Genomic DNA, 19,167 nt, shown 5'->3' with positions numbered 1-19,167 from the left:
GTGACGAGACAGCCAAGCAGACTGACGCTTCCTCTTCTTGATAGGTGATTTTGCCCTCCCTCAGAAATCTCTTCATCCCTGTATTTCTCAATTGCTGGCTGGCCAAACACGCTTTGGAGAACATGATAGTGAGTGAAGCACTATCTCCCTATCCAATTTTTTCATTACTTTCATCTCAGCATCTCTGTTATGTGTTATTTTGTTGGCATGCGATTGCCCCTCTCTGTCTGTGCCATTTCAGCTCACTAGCTCTCACTGCATTGAAGGTAAATCGGTCGCAAAATGTTTAAACTTGCACCTTGGGCTCGCTACTGGAGCTTTTCACATTCCCTGCCTCCATCTGTCCTTTGACATCCAAGCTGGCTTCACATCTTTTAATAAGCTGTCTCCCTGTCTGCTCCATATATTCCTACACTTTCATTTTCATCTCTTTTTTTGGTGATTTTATTTTTATGTCATCCATTTTTTTATTGTCTCCCTCCCACTATCCTCATTTTACACTTTAAAAATGCAGCCATAGTGCTTTCCATATGTTATCTCACATCTGTGTGTGTGTGTGTGTGTGTGTGTGTGTGTGTGTGTGTGTGTGTGTGTGTGTGTGTCTCTGCAGAATGATCTCCACAGGGCGATCCAGCGGACCCACTCAGCCATGTTTAACCAGGTGGTGATACTCATCAGCACACTGGTCTGCCTCATGTTTACATGGTGGGTACCCCTGCTGCTGACATGGAGTAGAAAGGGGGGCGACCAAGACGGAAAAAAAGGAAAAGAGAGACATTAAATGAAGGTTTGACAGGAAGTGAAAGGTGTCAAAGCCATGGGCAGGGTGAGGAAAGGAGCTGAAAGAGGATGAGATGGACAAGAGAATCAAAGCAACAGTGTGATACATGCAGAATAAATGATATCGGAGAATAAAAAAATGCTGCCCCTCGAGCAAAAAGATAAAAAGACAGAGCAGAGAGGTAATTGGTTACTGCGAGAGTGAGATAGTGCTCCGAAATGACAACTGGCGATTGCTTCGGTGCAGTGGAGGATGTGTCAGCTCGCTGCGTATCTGGTGTGAAAGCTTGAGCTAATCCAGAAGATCCTACACACAGCATGAATTAAGCTCTCTGACCGTTTCAGGGTTGACATTTGCCTGTTGACTCATCTATCCCTTAAAGAACACAATAATACGCGCAGCTTGCTCTCGCACACCTATATACACAAACATACAGTGTCCCACAAAGGCGCTCAAGCATGCATCCACCCCCATCTCCGCAGTCACACATACAAGCAGGAGACACAGCTATCGAAATATAATAGCTCCCACGGGCATGTATACTACACGTCCAGCATGTGAAGTCTCAGCGATGCTCACTTTCTGCTCCTACTCTCTCCATCTTTCCCACCCTGCCGACCTCCATCAGCATCTGCGGCATCCAGCACCTCGAACGAGCGGGCAACAACCTGACCCTGTTCGACTCGCTCTACTTCTGCGTGGTCACCTTCTCCACCGTGGGCTTCGGAGACGTCACCCCACAAATCTGGCCTTCGCAGCTCCTGGTGGTCATCATGATCTTTGTGGCACTCATTGTGCTTCCCATCCAGGTGAGAAACATTGGTTATAACCTCTAATACAGTCATGAATGAATTACTAAGCAGGCCCACTGCACACAGGTAGTAAAATGTCAGGGAGCCCCTCTGGCCTTCATCTACAAAATGTCACTTAAATTAACACGTACTGATCAGAGAGAGACTCAAAATGATGTGGTAATTCTTTGAAGAGGGCCAAAAAGACCACACAGAGATGCAAATAAACTGCAAAGAGCAACAAAATAACCGTAAAAAGGGAAAAACAACAACAGTGAGTCACAAAATGATTAAAAAACGACACAATATTACATCAAAGAGACACAAAGGACACCAAAGAGATAGAGAGAGAGAGAGAGAGAGAGAGAGAGAGGACACAAAATAGTCACAGACACACAAAACCACAAAAAGATGCATAACGACTACAAAGACATGCAAAACAACAACAGCAAAAAGTTTTTGTGTCTTGCTTCTGTGCCCAATGACCTCTTCTCTTATAATCCACCCATGAATACAATGACAGACAATGAATTTAAAACAGAGGTGTGATTGGTTGTAAAGTCTGAATGTAATGCAACGCAATAAACAAGATATGACTTGATAACAGTAAGCTTTGAAGGCGAGTTTTAAAACCCTTATTGATTCGATGAGTCAAAGAGGCCTGGAGGCAAAAACCCATCTCACCCGTCTCATATTTTATTTTTCAATTTAATTTTTGGAGCAGCGAACAGGGCTCTGCCAGGCTGTCCTCCAGGTGAGGTAGAAAAAAATCTCACACAAACTAAGCACAGATGTGCCTCTCAAAATCGTTGGTAAAAGTAACAGATGGGAAAGGTTTGCGATTCCACGAAAGCCAATTTGTTTCCTTTGGTGAGCTCGTTGCAGTGAAGTTTTCTCTGTTAAGAGCAATGAGTCTTGTTCCCCCCTTTGCACAACATGACTCATTGCATCCTACGTAGATTTACAACACTATTTTTACTCGGAGAACAGCAGGAAGTGTCTTCCTTACTCGCTCTATTCCCCAAATCCCTCTCCTGTCATTTAGCTACTCCGCAGAGGGAACCTCATGACAGAGAACTACAGGAAGCATTTGCACACTGTTTGTGCAGGAACCGATGAAAACACCTTGACAAACAGGTGCACTGTAGCCAAATGGTTGTTCATTACTCATATATGTGTAAACTTTATCCCTGAGGTAGCTGCTGTACCTGCTGTGTGTTTCCCAGAAGATGTGAAAGTGCTAATGGGATGAATTTTCTGTGTGTGTGTGTGTGTCGGCAGTCAGAGGAGGGCCTCTCTAGACAGGAAATCACACTGAACACTGCTGATAAACAAATTCACAAATGATTTGGTTTACTGACATTCTTGTTTTGCTGCAAATTGGATTTCTTTTGTGATGACGCTACACGTCTTTGATAGCTCGTCTTTTTTTAGTCGTGTCACATAAGCAGTAGGTGTAGGGCTGCATCCTACGCAGGCATTATGGCTACTGAACACGCTTTCACTGTTTTTGTTTTTCCCATCACCGGGTGGTAAAAAAAAAACCTTCACAAAACAAAAGAGCATCAAGATACTTTTGCTTAACTTGCGCAAGCCCACTGAAGGAATGGCAATCTGTGCATCACCAACATGGATGCCATGCCATCCTCCCCACTCCCTCTCCCTGTCTTTCATCCATAAATACCCCTTGACATTTGAAGCTGCCTCTCCCCCCCCCCCGAAGCCCAAACCCCAACCCCCACCCTGTGTGCGTGTGTGTCTGACTCTGAGTCCTGCCATGACTGGTCTCCAGGCTGCACAGGGGAGCCTCAGAGCACATCAGGATTCAGCTACTGGCGTTATCTTATTGCTGCCTCTGTTAGTTTTCCTGTACCTGTCCAAAACACACCACAGGAAATGTACCTCTTGACATGTTGTTTTGTCATTTCTTTTAGACTTAAAAGGATATTGATTTGAAAATAAGATGAAAAGCCAACCATTTAGGGTCATTTCTCCTGATTCTAATTTAGTTTCACCAGCTTGGAGACATTCTCTGAAACAAATCACGATGCTCTAATAGAGAAGCTTGAATGTTAACATCGCAAATCTGCCACAGTCGGTGCCACCGAGAGCTGGCTGTACACAAATGATGGCTAAATAAAACACTGTTGTCATATAGATGTGTGTGGCCTTGACAGTGTTTTCCACCTTTAACGAGCTGACATTATCTCAGCTCAGAAGCAAGGAGAATTATTCGGGGTAAAATGATGACTTCCCAGAGAAAAACTACACAAATGAACTCGGTCTATTGAATTCTGTCATCGTGTCAGAGGTGGATGTTTAGAGACATTTTCAGCCGCACATTGCAACTGTTGCTGCTCACAAGCTGAGGACATTCATTACAGCTGGCAAATGTTTAATATGGTCATGTCCAAAGTCCAATTGTGGCATGCAGATTGTTTTACACAAGCCCTCGGCTTGTCTTTCATAATATACTATATGATTAACACAATATTGGTTAATGTAGCAAGATCACTTAGCATTTTTTCCCATTCACCTCACAATGGCAGGTCAGTCATACAGTTTAGGCAATCGTACATGCACCAAGTGGGAACGACACAGGCTGAACTAATGTGTTTTCATAGACAGACAGTAAGCAAGCAAACGAGCAATTACCTAACATCAAGATAACATTAAGATATTTCCTGCTAGGTAGCAGACATGAGCACAGCAAAGAAACGTGAAGTCAAGCACAAGAGCCGCTGCTTTCGCGAGTGGTGGAAAGTTGAGTTCATGAATTATCATTTAAGGATGAAACAATTGTGTTTGTGTCATTTGTACGTGATTTTTTAAATAACCCATATGATGCAAGAGGCAGCTGGCCCCCAGGTAGTTTCACATGATCTGATCTGACCCTCATTCAATAGAGTTTGGACACTCCTGTTTTAATAGATCAGTTCGTCATCTGTTTAGTATCAGCTTAGTGTCATGTGATATCACAAAGATTCACGACAGGTGTACGCAGAGCCGGCCCTACACGTTAAGCGATATGAGCAGTTGCATAAAGCCTCCTGGTCTTTGGGGCCCCCAAGGAAAGATTTTTTAATGAACATGAGACAATAATAGAAAAGTAAAAATGGATATTTTGTGCCATTTTTGCCAACAAACAATGACAAAGAAATAAGCTCAGATGGACAAAAACAACAGTTTATATAGGCAAGGACGCATTTGCCAGACAGCAATCACTTTTTCTGACCTTTATGATTTGAACATTTTTTTCTGTTAACCTATATGAGAGAGTTTCAATCTGCAGTTATGCTTTCTGCACAGACATTAGGACATAAGCTGGTGCAGAATTGTGTCACGGAAATGTTTGGATCTTTTATACTCCTTGTGGGTTTCTCTTTGCAGCAAACCAATATTCTCCCAAATTGTACTGGACTGTGTGTCGAAAACTCATGTCTACAGAGAATAGAACAATTTTATTGTTTACAAAATGGCCACCCAGGAAGAGAGCAGGAGATGATCTGTACAGCCACTGAATTAACGGAGGCATGACGAGGGGGAGTACAACAAACGTGAAAGACCAATCTTTGACAGAAATGCACTTGAAATACTTTTGGATGTCTGTGCACCATTTTAATTTCTTACAGATGCAACACATCCTCATCCAAAGGTTTGCGTGTTATCTAACAAAGTAACACCCCTCAAATGATGTTGCACACTCAACGTAAAGTTATGTAGGATAGGTTAAAGAAAAGAAACATGGTGACAGTGTACCTTAAAGTAACTCAAAGTTCACACAGTTCCGAACACTGGTCACCACCACTACAATGGGATTGTGTCCTTCTTAACTCCCATATTTCGTATTGGTCACCTAATCGCAGCCTTTCCAAATATTTATATACATGTATATATAACTATTTATATAGTTATACATGACGTTTAGATCATGATAAGGTAGGACGTGCAAATTTTGGCCCCGTTTCCACCAAACACTGTCAATATGGCACCTTTGGAACCAAAAGTAACCCCTCAGACATGGTACCTAGACCCTAGTGTATCCACCGCAAACAGTACCAGTGACCATCCGCTATTGACCAATAAATGGACTGCAGTGTTCACAACTCCACCTTTTAGTACCAGATCTGTGTGTTAGGTACCCCAACAGAAGGGTGACCAAAAATGGGGACAGTTCGGAGCAGTTCCATTGGTACCATCCGCAACTTTTCACATTGGAAACGAAAAAACAGCGTATTGAACTTAACTGAACCATACCGTAATGCTCATTGGAAATGGTGCTATAGTAAAACATACAAACAGTGCATGAGAACAGCCTGACAGATGTCCATACTGCTTCACTTATGCCACCAGAAGCTCTTTAAAGTTCTCCATTTTCTCCGCCCAGCTACGTCCGCATAGTTAAAAAATGTTAGATGTCCACTGACAGGCAATACCCTGCTTGGCACCCCCGCAAAGAGGTGTGTTTGATGATGTGACGTCACTTTTGCCATGTGGCAACCCATAGGTGTGCGTCAAGCATTAGAGCGTAGTTTGATTAACCAGAATGACCAACCATTCAGGAGACAGGCACCCCCGGAGATCCGAATGTTAATTCAAACTGGGCGACCTCTTTACCTAAAGACGCAGATATCTTCTTCAAAAATAAACATGACAGTACAGTATTCTTGTATCAGAAAGCAAACAAACAGTTACATCCACAATGTCAACACTTTCGATCCACATAAAATAAATATGCAAATTAAGCTTCTTTTTTTTGTTACAGCTCTTTCCAGTCTTTTTGCTAAGCTAAGTTAAGCTAATCAGCTGCTGGGTGTGGCTTCATACTGTACAGACAGGAGGGTGGTATCAGTCTTACTCTGTTGCTTAATCAGAAGCTCTTTTGTCTGTTTTCTAATCAGCATCTTTCTTGCATCTCTTCATCTATAAAATCCCAGCATCCATTGACCCACCTGGCCCTACACACAAAAAAATCTGTGCAATTTGCTCTGGCTTACTGTTATTTCCATGACCTGCCTTCCTCTATTACAACCTGCTATCATGTTCCATTCAGTCACCATCTTGAACCAAATGTCCACTTTCCTTAACTCCCCCCAGACACTCTCCCTAATCAGTCGGAAACACCGCTCAGTACAAAGCATTGTTTTCTTTTCTGATGCCACCTGGCTCCTCCCTGTATTCCAGCTAACTTAATCCAGTTTCCATCTGTTGAATGTGATGGATGTCACCCTGAATGTAGTTCGAGCAGCTGGCCTTTCTGTGGATGGAGCGACAGAAGTCCGGGGGGAACTACAGCCGCTACAGGGCGCAGACGGAGAAACACGTGGTGCTGTGTGTCAGCTGCCTTAAGATCGACCTCCTCATGGACTTCCTAAATGAGTTCTTCGCTCACCCGCGATTACAGGTCTCTCCAAATGGTTTTAAGTTAAAAGAGCATGTTGGTGTGGGGGGACTTGTGTGTGTGTGTGTTTGTTGTCTTTAATCCTCTTCAGGAGCCTGAACAGCTGAGGTTAAAGCAGAGGATTAATTCAGCAGTAGCAAGTCTCATACTGCTGTCTTATTCATGTCGGAGCAGATGTGTGTGTTTGCTTTAGGGTGCATCCATGTGTGCATATCTCTTTGTTCAATAAGAGTTATGATTTGGCCCTCACCACTTCAAAGGACTAGTGTCTGGGGCTGGGGTGTGAATCATGTTGAGGTAATGGTTTAAGTCCCCCTCCACTCAAAAATATGATTTGCACATTGTTACCTTACTTGGATGTTTGACCTTCACTGTGCACAGTGATGAATGTGTGGAGTTTGACAGCAATAAACTGTTTTTATATTAATCTCAGTTTAAAGGGACAGTTCATTTTTCCTCTTGGCTGTAGTGCCATTAATCAGTCCATTGTTTTGGTGTGAGAGATATCAGCTGTAGAGATGTCTGCCTTTTCTCTCATGTAATGGAACTCGATGGCACTTGGCTTGTGGTGCTCAAAACATTAAAAAAAAAAAAAAAAAAAAAAACATTTTGAAAAACTCAACAGCAATGTCTCTCTCCAGAAATCATGACCTGGTTACTCAAGATAATCCTCAGACCTTGTTGTGAGCAGTTTCATGTAGGAACTACAGTATTCTCTCTCTACCAAACTACACCTACCAACTGTACCACTGTGCAGAAGGAAGAGTGCATCTACTCATGGACGAGAGGATCATGCTCTTGACAATGCCGGATGCAAACATTAATGGCGTCCTCCTCGGCTGAGCTATAGCATTAGCTAGCTCAGTGGTGCTAGGTGACCTAGCAGCAAGCAGTAATTTCTGGGGCTGAAAAATGAAGCCAACAGTGAAATGCCAAAAACTGCAGTTCCTTGAACGACCACTTGAGGCTGGCTCCAGAAGCCAGTCAATTTCCATAGACACCCATGTTTAAATGCCCAACTTTATAGCAGAAATAAACATGTTACAAAAAACGGTTTTGGTCTCTATAGCTAATGTTCCCTATCATGACAGTTTTATGGGGTGAATTTTTATATAACGCTTAAAGTTGCGCATAAATAAGGGTGGGGCCTCTTAAGTTTACAGGCTGTCTGTGAGGCGTCACCGCAGTCTGTAAGCTGAATCCACTCCTCACTCCTCCACAGCTCAACCCTCTTGTCCAAATTACTTCTGGCTCCATAATTCCAAGATGGCGATGGCCAAAATGCTGAACTCGAGGTTTCAAAACAGGAGTCCACAATCCAATGGTTGACAACACGATAGCTTCCTCTATTATTTCATAACGTCTATGGCTAGCAGTAGATGCACACTTCCTTCTGCACGGGGATACAGTTGGCAGGTGTAGCTCGGGAGAGAGAAAATAGTTCCTGCATGAAACTGCTCACAAGGTCTGTGGATTAACTTGAGTAACTGGGTCATGATTTTTATTTATTTATTTACTTGGTGCTTTGAGCACCACAAGCTGCCAATATCTCCAACACTTTGCAACTCACACCAAAACAATCCATTTGATAAATAGCACTACAGGTGAGAGGAAAATTATGTATTTTTGATTTTGGAGTGAACTGCCCTTTAAAGATGTGGTAATTAAATCAGGATTTTGTGACATCACAGCTAGTTTTAAAGTGAATAATGGCCCAGTGTACAATTTCAAAAAGTATAATGTTAAAACTTCCAGTGCACGTACACTGAGAGTGGACTTATCTCTTTTCTGTTTGCTATCTTCTGCAGTGCTCTCTCAAGTGTCCCCTCTATAGTATCTCCCCTCAGGCTCTTATTACTTAACACCCTTCCTCTGAAGAGATTTGCAATGAAACAAAAACAAATGAAAACCTGTGACTGTCTCCTGCTTGTGTGTGTAGGACTACTATGTGGTGATCCTTTGCCCAGCAGAGATGGATGTCCAGGTTAGGAGGGTCCTACACGTCCCTCTGTGGGCCCAGAGAGTCATCTACCTGCAGGGTTCTGCCCTCAAAGACCAGGACCTGATGAGGGCCAAGTGAGTCACTGTGATCCAAAAAACCAAAAAGAGTTATTTAGTTTTATAGCCACTGATTGATTGATTTTTATTTGTGTCATGCACACGTACATGTACCCAACACCATGTGTTTACAAGACACCATTACCAATGATGGTGCAAAAATACATGTTATTTAACTACTGAGTCCAGACACAGAATACTCTGCCCTCTATCCCAGGCCTTTAAAAGTCTAAGTGTTATTATCACAAAGTAGTTCTCCAAAGATTAAGTCCAGAACAAACCCAAGTTAAGACACCTTGAAACGAAAGGCCTTGTGTAGGAGCTTGAGTTCACAATTAATGTACCTAGAGCCTTGAAGTAACAGCAGTAATTACAGTTTGAGTCATATTGCTTATTGTTTACCCCCTGGCTTCTGATAATGCAGCACCTTAGACTGGCTTTGTCACATGGAAAGAAAAGGAGCAAAAGCCTGTATTTTTTTTTTTTAATCTCCCTGTCTCCTCGCCTCCTAGTACTGTATCTCAACCATAAATAGCGTGGGCTTGAAAGACACATTGGTTGTTCTATTGTCCTGCTTTTTTCTCTTTTGTCCTCTCCCTCAATAACATGACAACACCCTCCTTCCAATGTCTTTTCTCCTCACCGCTCCCCCGATTCTCTTTCTCTCTGTCTCTTTCTCTTTCTGTCTCTCTATTTACCTCTCTCTCTGGCTCCCGTGGTCACGTGCTCTACTAACTGCCTGCAGGATGGACGATGCTGAGGCCTGCTTTATCCTCAGTAACCGGTTTGAAGTGGACCGCATTGCTGCTGTACGTTCCCCACTGCTTCCCTGTATCGCCATGACTCTTCACACTAAAAAAAACATCTGTGTTATTAAAGCTGTAGTTGGTAACTTTTATGAAAGATAACTTTTTCATTTCTGCTGGAGCTGTCAATATGTTCATACAGCACTAAATGAGAGAGATAATCTGTGAAAAATAATCAAACCCCTCTGCCTTCTCCATTGCCTTGACTTCTAATGGCCTTACCATACGTGAATGAAAATGACCAATGAGAGCCAATGAGTCTCTGATGCAGCTATCAGTCATGTCAATCCCTGCTCGTGAACTGTAGTCAAACTGTCAAACTAGGGAGCACTGATCAAATATGAATCTAGATTCTGTATGTATTTCTCACTTCAAATGTTTTCAGGAACATTTTATTGTTCAACGACTGGCCAGCTCACTCAGTATAGAAGTCCTTAGTACAGGCAGCCAGTCCAAAAATGCATCTGAGGCAATCTGGCTGTAGTTAAAAATACTTTATTAATACATAGACAAACCAAGTCGTTTTAACTAGAGAGTCTTCATCAGGGTCTAAAATGCATCAGAAACAGGTTTGCAATTTAAGAGCTCATGCGAGGGTCATGTGACACAGGTCATATGATATATTGGTGTAGCCCCACTAGACAAAAAAACCACATTGACAGAAATTGCAAATGAAAATGACATAAATGAATACTCTAAATAATTAACATATTTAGTAACAAGAATAAAGGCTCAATGCCAAATAAATGGAAAGAAAACAACAGTGAAATAAAATAAGAATTGTTATATATTGTGAAAAAGTGGCAGAAACTGAAAATATAAGGTGTGTATGACAAGGACCAAAAACAATATGTGCGAACAGACAAACAAACTCATAACATGTATAAAGTTGAAATACTTATAAAGTGTATAACTCATGACGACTAATTGTTAGTTGCATCTTTGGACTTCCTGCCTGTACTGTTTTTTATCTTTAAGTGACTCTTTGCCCCATCCTTGAAGAGCACCTGATGTTTTTACAACTAACTACAGAGAGTTTTTAACTCCAGTGCAGCACTCCCTTTTTTTTCTTAATTTTATTGTTTATGAGGAAGCTGGTCTGGCTGGTGGGCAGTACTTGGTACTTCGGTTGCCTGATTCCAACATGGCGGCTGAGTTGCAAACTTTCTCATTGTACAGCTAAACAGTACACTAAAATATATTTCAGAAAACATTTGAGGCGAGAGATAGGCAAAGCAGTAACAGAATCTTGATTCATATTTGATCAGCACTGCCTAGTTTGATTGCAGGTCACGAGTAGTGATTGACATGATTGACAGCTGCGTTGGAGACATCTTGGCTCTGATTGGTTTTCTTTGGTGCGCTGCGTTCACCTCTCACAAATGCCATTAGAGGCTCTAAGAAGAATTTTTTCACAAACTATCTATCTCGTGTACTTCTTTCAGAGTATAATGACAGTTTAAAGGGAAAGTGCACCCAAAAATGAAAATTCAGCCATTATCTATTCACCCATATGCCGAGGGAGGCTCAGGTGAAGTTTCAGAGCCCTCACAACACTTGCGGAGATCCCAGGGGAGAGGAGGTAGCAACACAGCTCCACCTAATGGAGGCTTACGGCGCCCCAGATTCAAACGTCCAAAAACACATGATTGAATATCTCTATACTGCTCGTCCGTAGTGATCCAAGTGTCCTGAAGCCCCGACATAAAAAGCTGTTTGGAAAAACGTCATTTGAACTCTGTTTTTAGCCTCATTGTAGCCTGTAGCTCTAACTACCTCTCTGTACACCGTGCTCACGTGTGCACGCTTGCGTGAGACCGTGAGACATGGACACCGCGTTCATGTGCGTTCACGTGCTTTCGCTGGTCAATTATGTGTTTTTGGATGTTTGAATCTGGGGCGCCGTAAGCCTACATTAGGTGGAGTTGTGTTGCTACCCGCTCTCCCCTTGGATCTCTGCAAGTGTTGTGAGGACTCAATCGGTCTCCATCGGCATATGGGTGAGTAGATTATGGGTAAATTTTCATTTTTGGGTGCACTATCCCCTCCCCTCGCTTAGTGCACTAAGCAAAGATGAGGCAAAGTCATTTTCATTAAAGTTGCCAGCCGAAGCTTTAAGACTGCTCGCCTGATAATTTTTCTTAAATGATGGTTTTTCTAAAAACAAATGAAAATGTCTTGTAATTTGCTTTTAATATATTTTTTTCCGGAGTGAACTTGCTTCATAAAAAATGTATTAAAGCAGGAGATTTAGATATACATCACTGCCTTGGCTGAAGTTTTGTGCTTGTTGTTTTATGGTTGATGATTTTTATATTTTTCCACCAAAACATTTCACAGTAAAAAATGACTGAAGCTGTGAGTAAAAGAGACACAGGCTTAACATGGAAAATAATTTGCAGGCACATGTGTAAAACAGAAGAACTCTATATGGGTGCTATACGGCACTGCATGCCTTGATAGTGACTCAGTAACACTGTCTAATCAACACCCTGGTTTTCACACTGAATGATTTGACAGCTGAGTTAGTATTACTTCTGTGATCCCTTAACTTTGTCTCTGGTACCATCATCAACAATTAAATCAGCAATTTAGTTTGCTCAGATACCTGCAAACTTTGTATTTACTGCTGACTATCTAATGTGAATATGGTAAGCATAGTTGGTGTTGTTGCTGTGAGCATGTTAGCCCATGGTGGAGGAAATACACAGGTCCTTCACTTAGGTTAAATTACTAATACCACATACCACTAAAGTTATCAAATAATCAGAGAGGACTGAAAGTACAATATTTCCATCTCTTTTAACTCGAGCAGCCTCACTGACTCCTCAATGGTGCAGCAGGGCTTTAAACTCTTGTATTTCCCTTGACTAAATTTTCAACAGCTATCTCATGGCCAGTTGTACTCAGTTTACTCTTCACTGCCTCGCAGAGTGCTCTGCCCAGCCTTGAATACTTCTTTGTTGAAAGATGTCAGAATTGCATTACTCTGAAATGTTGCAAGGGCCACTCGATTGCTCTGTGCAGTCAGCGCTTTAAGAGGATTATCAGAGAGGAGCTACAATCTGATGCTGCTAATGATGGGTTACCTCTCTTTCTCTCTCTTTGACACTTCATCCATCTCACTTCCGCCCGTCTCCAATTTTCTCAGGATCATCAGACTATCCTCCGAGCCTGGGCAGTGAAAGACTTCGCTCCAAATTGCCCCCTGTACGTCCAGATTCTTAAGCCGGAGAATAAATTCCACGTCAAATTTGCAGGTGAGCAAAGGAGTGTGAAATCACACTGACAGTGACTCGTGGTGTCAGCGCAAGATGTGTCCGTTCTTGTTATGATGCAACTATGTTACAGAAAAAATCTTCCAGGCCCAATTTGACAGGTGATTTTCTTCAGATTGGGTGATTAGGTAAGCATTTTTATTTGGTTACTGCAGGGTTGCAATGCAATGACATCGGAAACTGTGGTGTTCCGTTTGCACTTCAATTTGTCAGGTCCCATTTTCCACCTGAGCTTGTCAGGTTGATTTGTAAGCCTGAAAATTGTCTTTTCTATCAGCGTGGCTTTGCAGCAGCACAGCTCTCCATCCACCCAGCTCTGAAGAAGTGCTGGACAGATTGCCTCGTCTTGGCTGTAAGCCCTCTGAGGGTTTTCTGCGAGTTTTTACATTGCCTTTTGGAGAGCGTCCCTTCTTCTCCTGCGCTACAGAAGATGCCAGTCAATCATCTGCTGAGTGAAAGAAGAGGAACCAAACTCTCTCTCACCCTTTTCCTCTCTCTCACACATCTCTCTGCCTACAGCTCTGAAGAACGTCAAACTCAATTTCTAGCTTGCCGCCCTCATCCCAGCTGTCTCTGTCAATGATTAACGTTTTACTTCGCTACCTTGGCAAAGAAAATCCCCTCCTTTTGATGAGTTCTGCTGTTGTGCTAACCTGGCACAAGAGCTCACCCCGCAGGCAAGCCTCCTTTGCCCCTGCAGCGCTGTTTAAACACCTCACAGTCAGACTGAGGCCTTTGTTATTAGTCGGGCAGGCTGGTAGAAAGATGAATTCATGTCCTTTCATGATAACATCCTTTCGATATTGTATGATTGTCAGTTGGCTCTGCTGGATGGAACTCCCACTACTGCGCTGGGAGTCTGACATCTGTAACATGTATGTTAATTGCTTTGATGTGTTATCTTGCATTGACATAGTGTTGGGTATTATTCAGACATCCCCCTCGTTCATTTTAAAATGCATTAATTCTTTTGAAATATCCAACAGTCATGCATTTGTTAACACAGCAGCCACTCAAGTGCTGAATAATAAATTCCCTGCAGGACTATTGGTGAAAAGTAAAGTGCCCCTTCAAAGTTGGCCCCACCTCCCCACACTCCATGTACATCAGGCCGCCAGGAAGCGTGCTGGATTTTAAAGCCAGTTTCATGGATGTATTAGAAGAAGTGGATTAAGTGTTGGAGAGGGGGCCCCACTCATTCCCATTAAAGTTGCTCAGTGGCACATGAAGCCAGAATTACTCAGGTGGTTGGCATTGCTCTTATGCCTTTTTCGTCAGGTACGTTTATGAAAAATAGTCTTTTTGGGGCCAAAGGGCATAACGTGACAGATGTAATTACACTGTTTGGCTACTAAGAATATTGGCTATAAAGCCCCGGCACTTCCTGGGGGCCTGGATAATTTGACATAGTGGCCAAATCTTGTAACTGCAACTTCCAGGTCTGTCTTGTGATGACATTGGGCCCCAAAAGACTTTTTCCCACAGACTCAAATTGGGGAAGAGACATTTGTAAATCAGTGTATGCATTTTTTTGAACATCAAAATCCCCACTAAATGACTCGTTTCATCTGGATTTGGTCTGTTCAGTCTGATATATATAAAGTCTAGAAGAGCTGCACAATTAAATAATTTTATCTTCATTTTAGTCATTTTAGTTAACAGAGGGCTAAACCTGAAGTTAGTGTCTAGTGCGCTTCCTCTGTTGGCCTAATGACGGGGAAGATGTGGGTAATTTTATGATGGGAAATCGAACTTTTTGGGCTCCATGTGCCACTGAGCAACTTTCATACAATTGAATGGGGCTTGGCCTCCAATGCTGTGTGAACTTGCTCCGTTCTACCCTCACTCATGAACAAGACCCTGAGATACTTGAACTCCCTTGCTTGAGGCAGTGACTCACTCCCAACCCAGAGGGGGCAATCCACCGGTTTCCAGAAGAGAACCACTGGCAGAGCACCTCCAAATCTGAGGCCTCAGGTTTGGAGGTGCTGACTCTCATCCTTACTGCTTCACACTTGGCTGCAAACCACCCCAGTGCATACTGGAGGTCACAGTGTGATGAAGCCAATAGAACCACATCATCTGCAAAAAAGCAGAGATGCAAATCTGAGGTCACCAAACTGGACTCTTCCTCTCCATGAATATCACAAACAGGATCAGTGACAAGGGACAACCCTGGTGGAGGCTAGCACCCACCAAGAACGTGTTTGACTTTACGCTGAGTAAGCGGATGCAGCTCTCACTTTGGTTGCACAGGGACCGGATGGCTTGTAGCAGCGATCCTGGTGCCCCATAGTCCAACAGTACCCTCCACAAGATTCCCCAATGGACACGGTCGTAAGCCTTCTTCAATTCCACAAAACGCATGTAGACTGGATGTGCAAACTCTCACAACCTCACCAGCAGCCTTGCAAGGGTAAAGAGCTGGTCCCCTGTTCCACAGCCAGGGCGAAATCCACATTGCTCCCCCTGAATCTGAGGTTCGACAATCAGTATGTCCAGTTCTCTTTATACATTCATGTTGTATGTACACTGCAAGCTACTATTGTAGGAATGTTATATTTGTTGTAATGGAAAAGCAGATACTTTAACAAGATAACTAAACTAACCACTGGCCCTTACCTGTCCAACAGAAAACAGGCCAACACTGCGTCACTCTTTATCCTCATCCTTTTCTTTAGTGCTTGTGAAAGCAAAAGCCAGCCCCAGCTGTACTCTCGTTTTGGAACAAGTCTTGTCTGCCTGGCATTTCACCTCACTATGTTAACTATTTTTTTTATTTATTTATTTATTTTATTTTTTTACGGTGCTGTGTCCATCATTTTCGTAGCTCCCTTTTGGACGTGTGCTGCTTACAGTCTGGCAACAGGTGTCTACCTTTTTATGAAGTCCTGACCTCACCAGCACACTGTGCCCACAAATACCTGAACATAGCAAAATAAGAAGAAAATGAAATAACAAACAGAAGGCAGGGTCGCTGCAGATCAGTTCACCTCCACACACTTCTAGTGGGTTAAAAGTGATGATTGAGAGGATTACTTTTGTCTGTGTCTATACATTTATTAAAAAAAATAATATATCTTTAGAAAATAGTAAGTATACCTTTAAAAGTACAATGTTTATAATCTACTGACTATAATGTACCTGAAGCAACCATAGATTCAGGGGCCAAATCAGTGGGCTATGCAGTCACATGGACATTACTGTAAGTACAGATGCCATGTTTTGACACCACTTGGAATATACCCACTAAGTGGTCATGTGGGAGGCATTAATGAGCAAGAGATACAAGATTTAATTTGATTCGCTGGAATAGCTTAATAACAGCTCAGCATTCATTAGAAAAGATCTGTCGGTATGATGCTGCAGCAGAGCAGGAAACCCTGAGGCGTCTGAGTAACTGCACTGAATTGGGTGTAGAGTGTCGATTGATTATCTCCCTAGTTTGTGTTTTGAACAACAATAGCCAGTCGCCCTCCTGAGCTTGGCTCATTGTAGTGGCACGGTGTGGAAAGCAGCTCACTCATACAAACAATAACAGCCTACTGATTTAATTAGCACAACCGGTGGACCTGTGGTCAGGACGTAATTGCGCTCCTGCACAGGGTGCAAATAGCCACATCTGCACACATACACACACGTATCTGCACACACACCTTTAATACCAGCCTGTGATAGAAAACAGGCTGAAGAGATGGGTACAAAGACCCTGATCTTCTAAGTGAGGGTGGCAGAAAGAGAGTGAGTGTGTGTGTGTGTGTGTGTGTGTGTGTGTGTGTGTGTGTGTGTGTGTGCGCGCACAATGTGCCGAGGTTTGTAATTGGTTTCTCTCCTGGTCTGGGTCCAGGCACCTGAAGGATAGAGGGCAGGACGGAGAGCTGCGGTGAACAACAGGCAGAGAAGAAGATGGGAAGTGAAGGGATCACAGTGGTGAAGAGAGGTGCAAGAAGGACATTGGATATTGGATAAAATGACTCAATTGGGTGTGTGACTGCTTTAGGAGTCAGAGATGCCCTTCTAAAAACACACTATAGTATTACTTCTAAGACTTACTGAAGAAATGCCACAGAAATGATCAGTATTACTATAGCAATTCTATATTTGTATGGAACCCACTATAGTAAATTATTATACTAATACAATTGAGTTGACTATGGTGATGTTATGGTGAAATTGCAGTTATACTATAGTGTGTATATTGTATGGCTATAGAGCTTGTGGTGCATAATATGTTGTTAATTACCTACAGAAGAGACTTGATGATCACTAAAATTAGGTTAGGGAAAAAAGTGGATTTATCGATATTGGTTATCGGTCAAGTGAGTTATTACATATCAGCATATTGGATATCGTGCATCCCTACTAGAAACACTACATACCACAAACTTATGACAGAACACCATACAAATCCTAGAGTAAACTGTAGCAATACTATAGTTAAGTTCCCTATGGATGTGTGTGTTGATTTGTAAGACACAGACATAGACAGTGGACTGTGTGCAGTAATGGATGCTGTTGCGCATGTATGCAACATTTATGTTTTACTCTGCAGGCTTTCAGATGCCCATGGCTCTGTAAAGCTTCCACTTTGAAATGAATTCACAGGCTGAACAGCGAGAGGCCATCCAGTGTGTTAGCGTGTGATCTGCATTATGATGTAGCGTTCAGAGGGAAAAGAACATTGCTACTTCAACAGTTGTGCAACAATCAACTGTTTTAATTGTTGTGTATTTCACCTACTCAGCTTCAGGCACACACACAGACTAATTTATTAAAAACTGCATTTACAGCAGCTGACGCTCCTCTTACTCAGACCGGCAGCTGATTGAGTCTGATGCTTCATGTCAGGCTCTGATGTTCGTCACCAATTATTTCCTAATACGGAGCGCATATTGTGCTTTTAGGACCTAGCTTGTCATTGTTAGTAAACAAGGCAGCCCTAATATGCCTGTGTGCTCATCACTGAAGGTAATGCAATCAAGAATTACACAGCAGGGGAAATGGATGCTCCCTGTGCCCGATGCACTGATTGGCTTACTATAAACATTAATCGCTCTATTGGTTTTTCCTTTCAGAGAGGATGCTGTGTGGCAACAGGTAAACGAGAGGAGTGTCATCTGTGTTTGTTCAGTTTGGTTTGGTTGGCTCGCAGGCAGGGCTGCATTTAGTCTTGGATGATGTGAGTGAAAGGTGGTTTAATAAGAAGGCTGACACTGGATATCTGGCTTGTTGCTAGGTCTTCACATCACCCCCCCACCCCCCCCACCCCTCCCAAAAAAAAACAAAAAAAAACTGAGCGGTGACTTATGAGTGAACCCATGGGAGTAACACAAGAAGCTGGTGCAAGAGGATGATGGAGGATTTTTGACACGGCTGTCTGTTTGCCTTATTTGTGTTAGACAAACATCAAGTGACATATTTTCCAGTGTAAAATGTGGACCCCAAAAGGGGAGAGGCATTTTCATGTGCTTCTAATGGGGATCCTAGAATAAACACATTTGATATTCTTTGTGTACTTGTGTCTTTTGGCGGTAAGCCACAGGCATATTAACACAGTCTAATAAGTGAAATGATTTATTGTGTTTTTTTGGGAATATTTCGTCATTAGGAAGCGAATTTATGATGCCAGTTTTAGGAGCTCCCAACCTGTCTGCAAGCCAAAAGCTGCCAAATGTTACAGACGTGATTGAAATTAGCTTCTTTCACCTGTTATACATCAGTAGAAATTCAATATATCATATTGAATTGTTGGCTGAACAAAACAAGCTTTTTGGGGACGTCGTCTTGGGCACTGGAAACATGATGGGAATTTGTCAAAGTTTCCAATTTTATTGACCAAATCATTAACACAAAATGAATACGTTAGCTTTTCTTTTAGCGCTACAAATTAAATTAAACCTCAGCACATAGAACTGCAATCTGCACAGATAAATTTCACTATGCAAGGCAAGGCAAAGCAAGGCAAGTTTATTTATAAAGCACATTTCAGCAAAACGGCATTTCCAAGTGCTCTACATAAAACATCAAAAGCACTGAGACAAGGTGCTAAGAA

The 19,167-nt window shown here is 42.5% G+C and overlaps 1 protein-coding gene across 2 annotated transcripts in view; it reads left to right on the top strand.

The window, feature by feature from the left end:
- LOC125879750 (potassium channel subfamily T member 2) overlaps nt 1-19,167 on the top strand; it is a 56,327-nt gene that overhangs the window by 21,241 nt on the left and 15,919 nt on the right. The window contains exons 8-14 of one of the 2 annotated variants that reach the window (XM_049561798.1): nt 45-128; nt 611-705; nt 1,410-1,590; nt 6,812-6,976; nt 8,913-9,049; nt 9,777-9,840; nt 12,989-13,097. In XM_049561798.1, coding sequence (XP_049417755.1) covers nt 45-128; nt 611-705; nt 1,410-1,590; nt 6,812-6,976; nt 8,913-9,049; nt 9,777-9,840; nt 12,989-13,097 — 835 coding nt within the window. The remainder of the gene's footprint in view (nt 1-44; nt 129-610; nt 706-1,409; nt 1,591-6,811; nt 6,977-8,912; nt 9,050-9,776; nt 9,841-12,988; nt 13,098-19,167) is intronic. The other variant, XM_049561800.1, reaches the window with a different exon arrangement.

The sequence above is a fragment of the Epinephelus fuscoguttatus genome, linkage group LG19 (assembly GCF_011397635.1).
Source record: "Epinephelus fuscoguttatus linkage group LG19, E.fuscoguttatus.final_Chr_v1".
NCBI classification, from domain to species: Eukaryota; Metazoa; Chordata; class Actinopteri; order Perciformes; family Serranidae; genus Epinephelus; species Epinephelus fuscoguttatus.
This window is presented reverse-complemented; position numbering and strand designations above follow the sequence as displayed.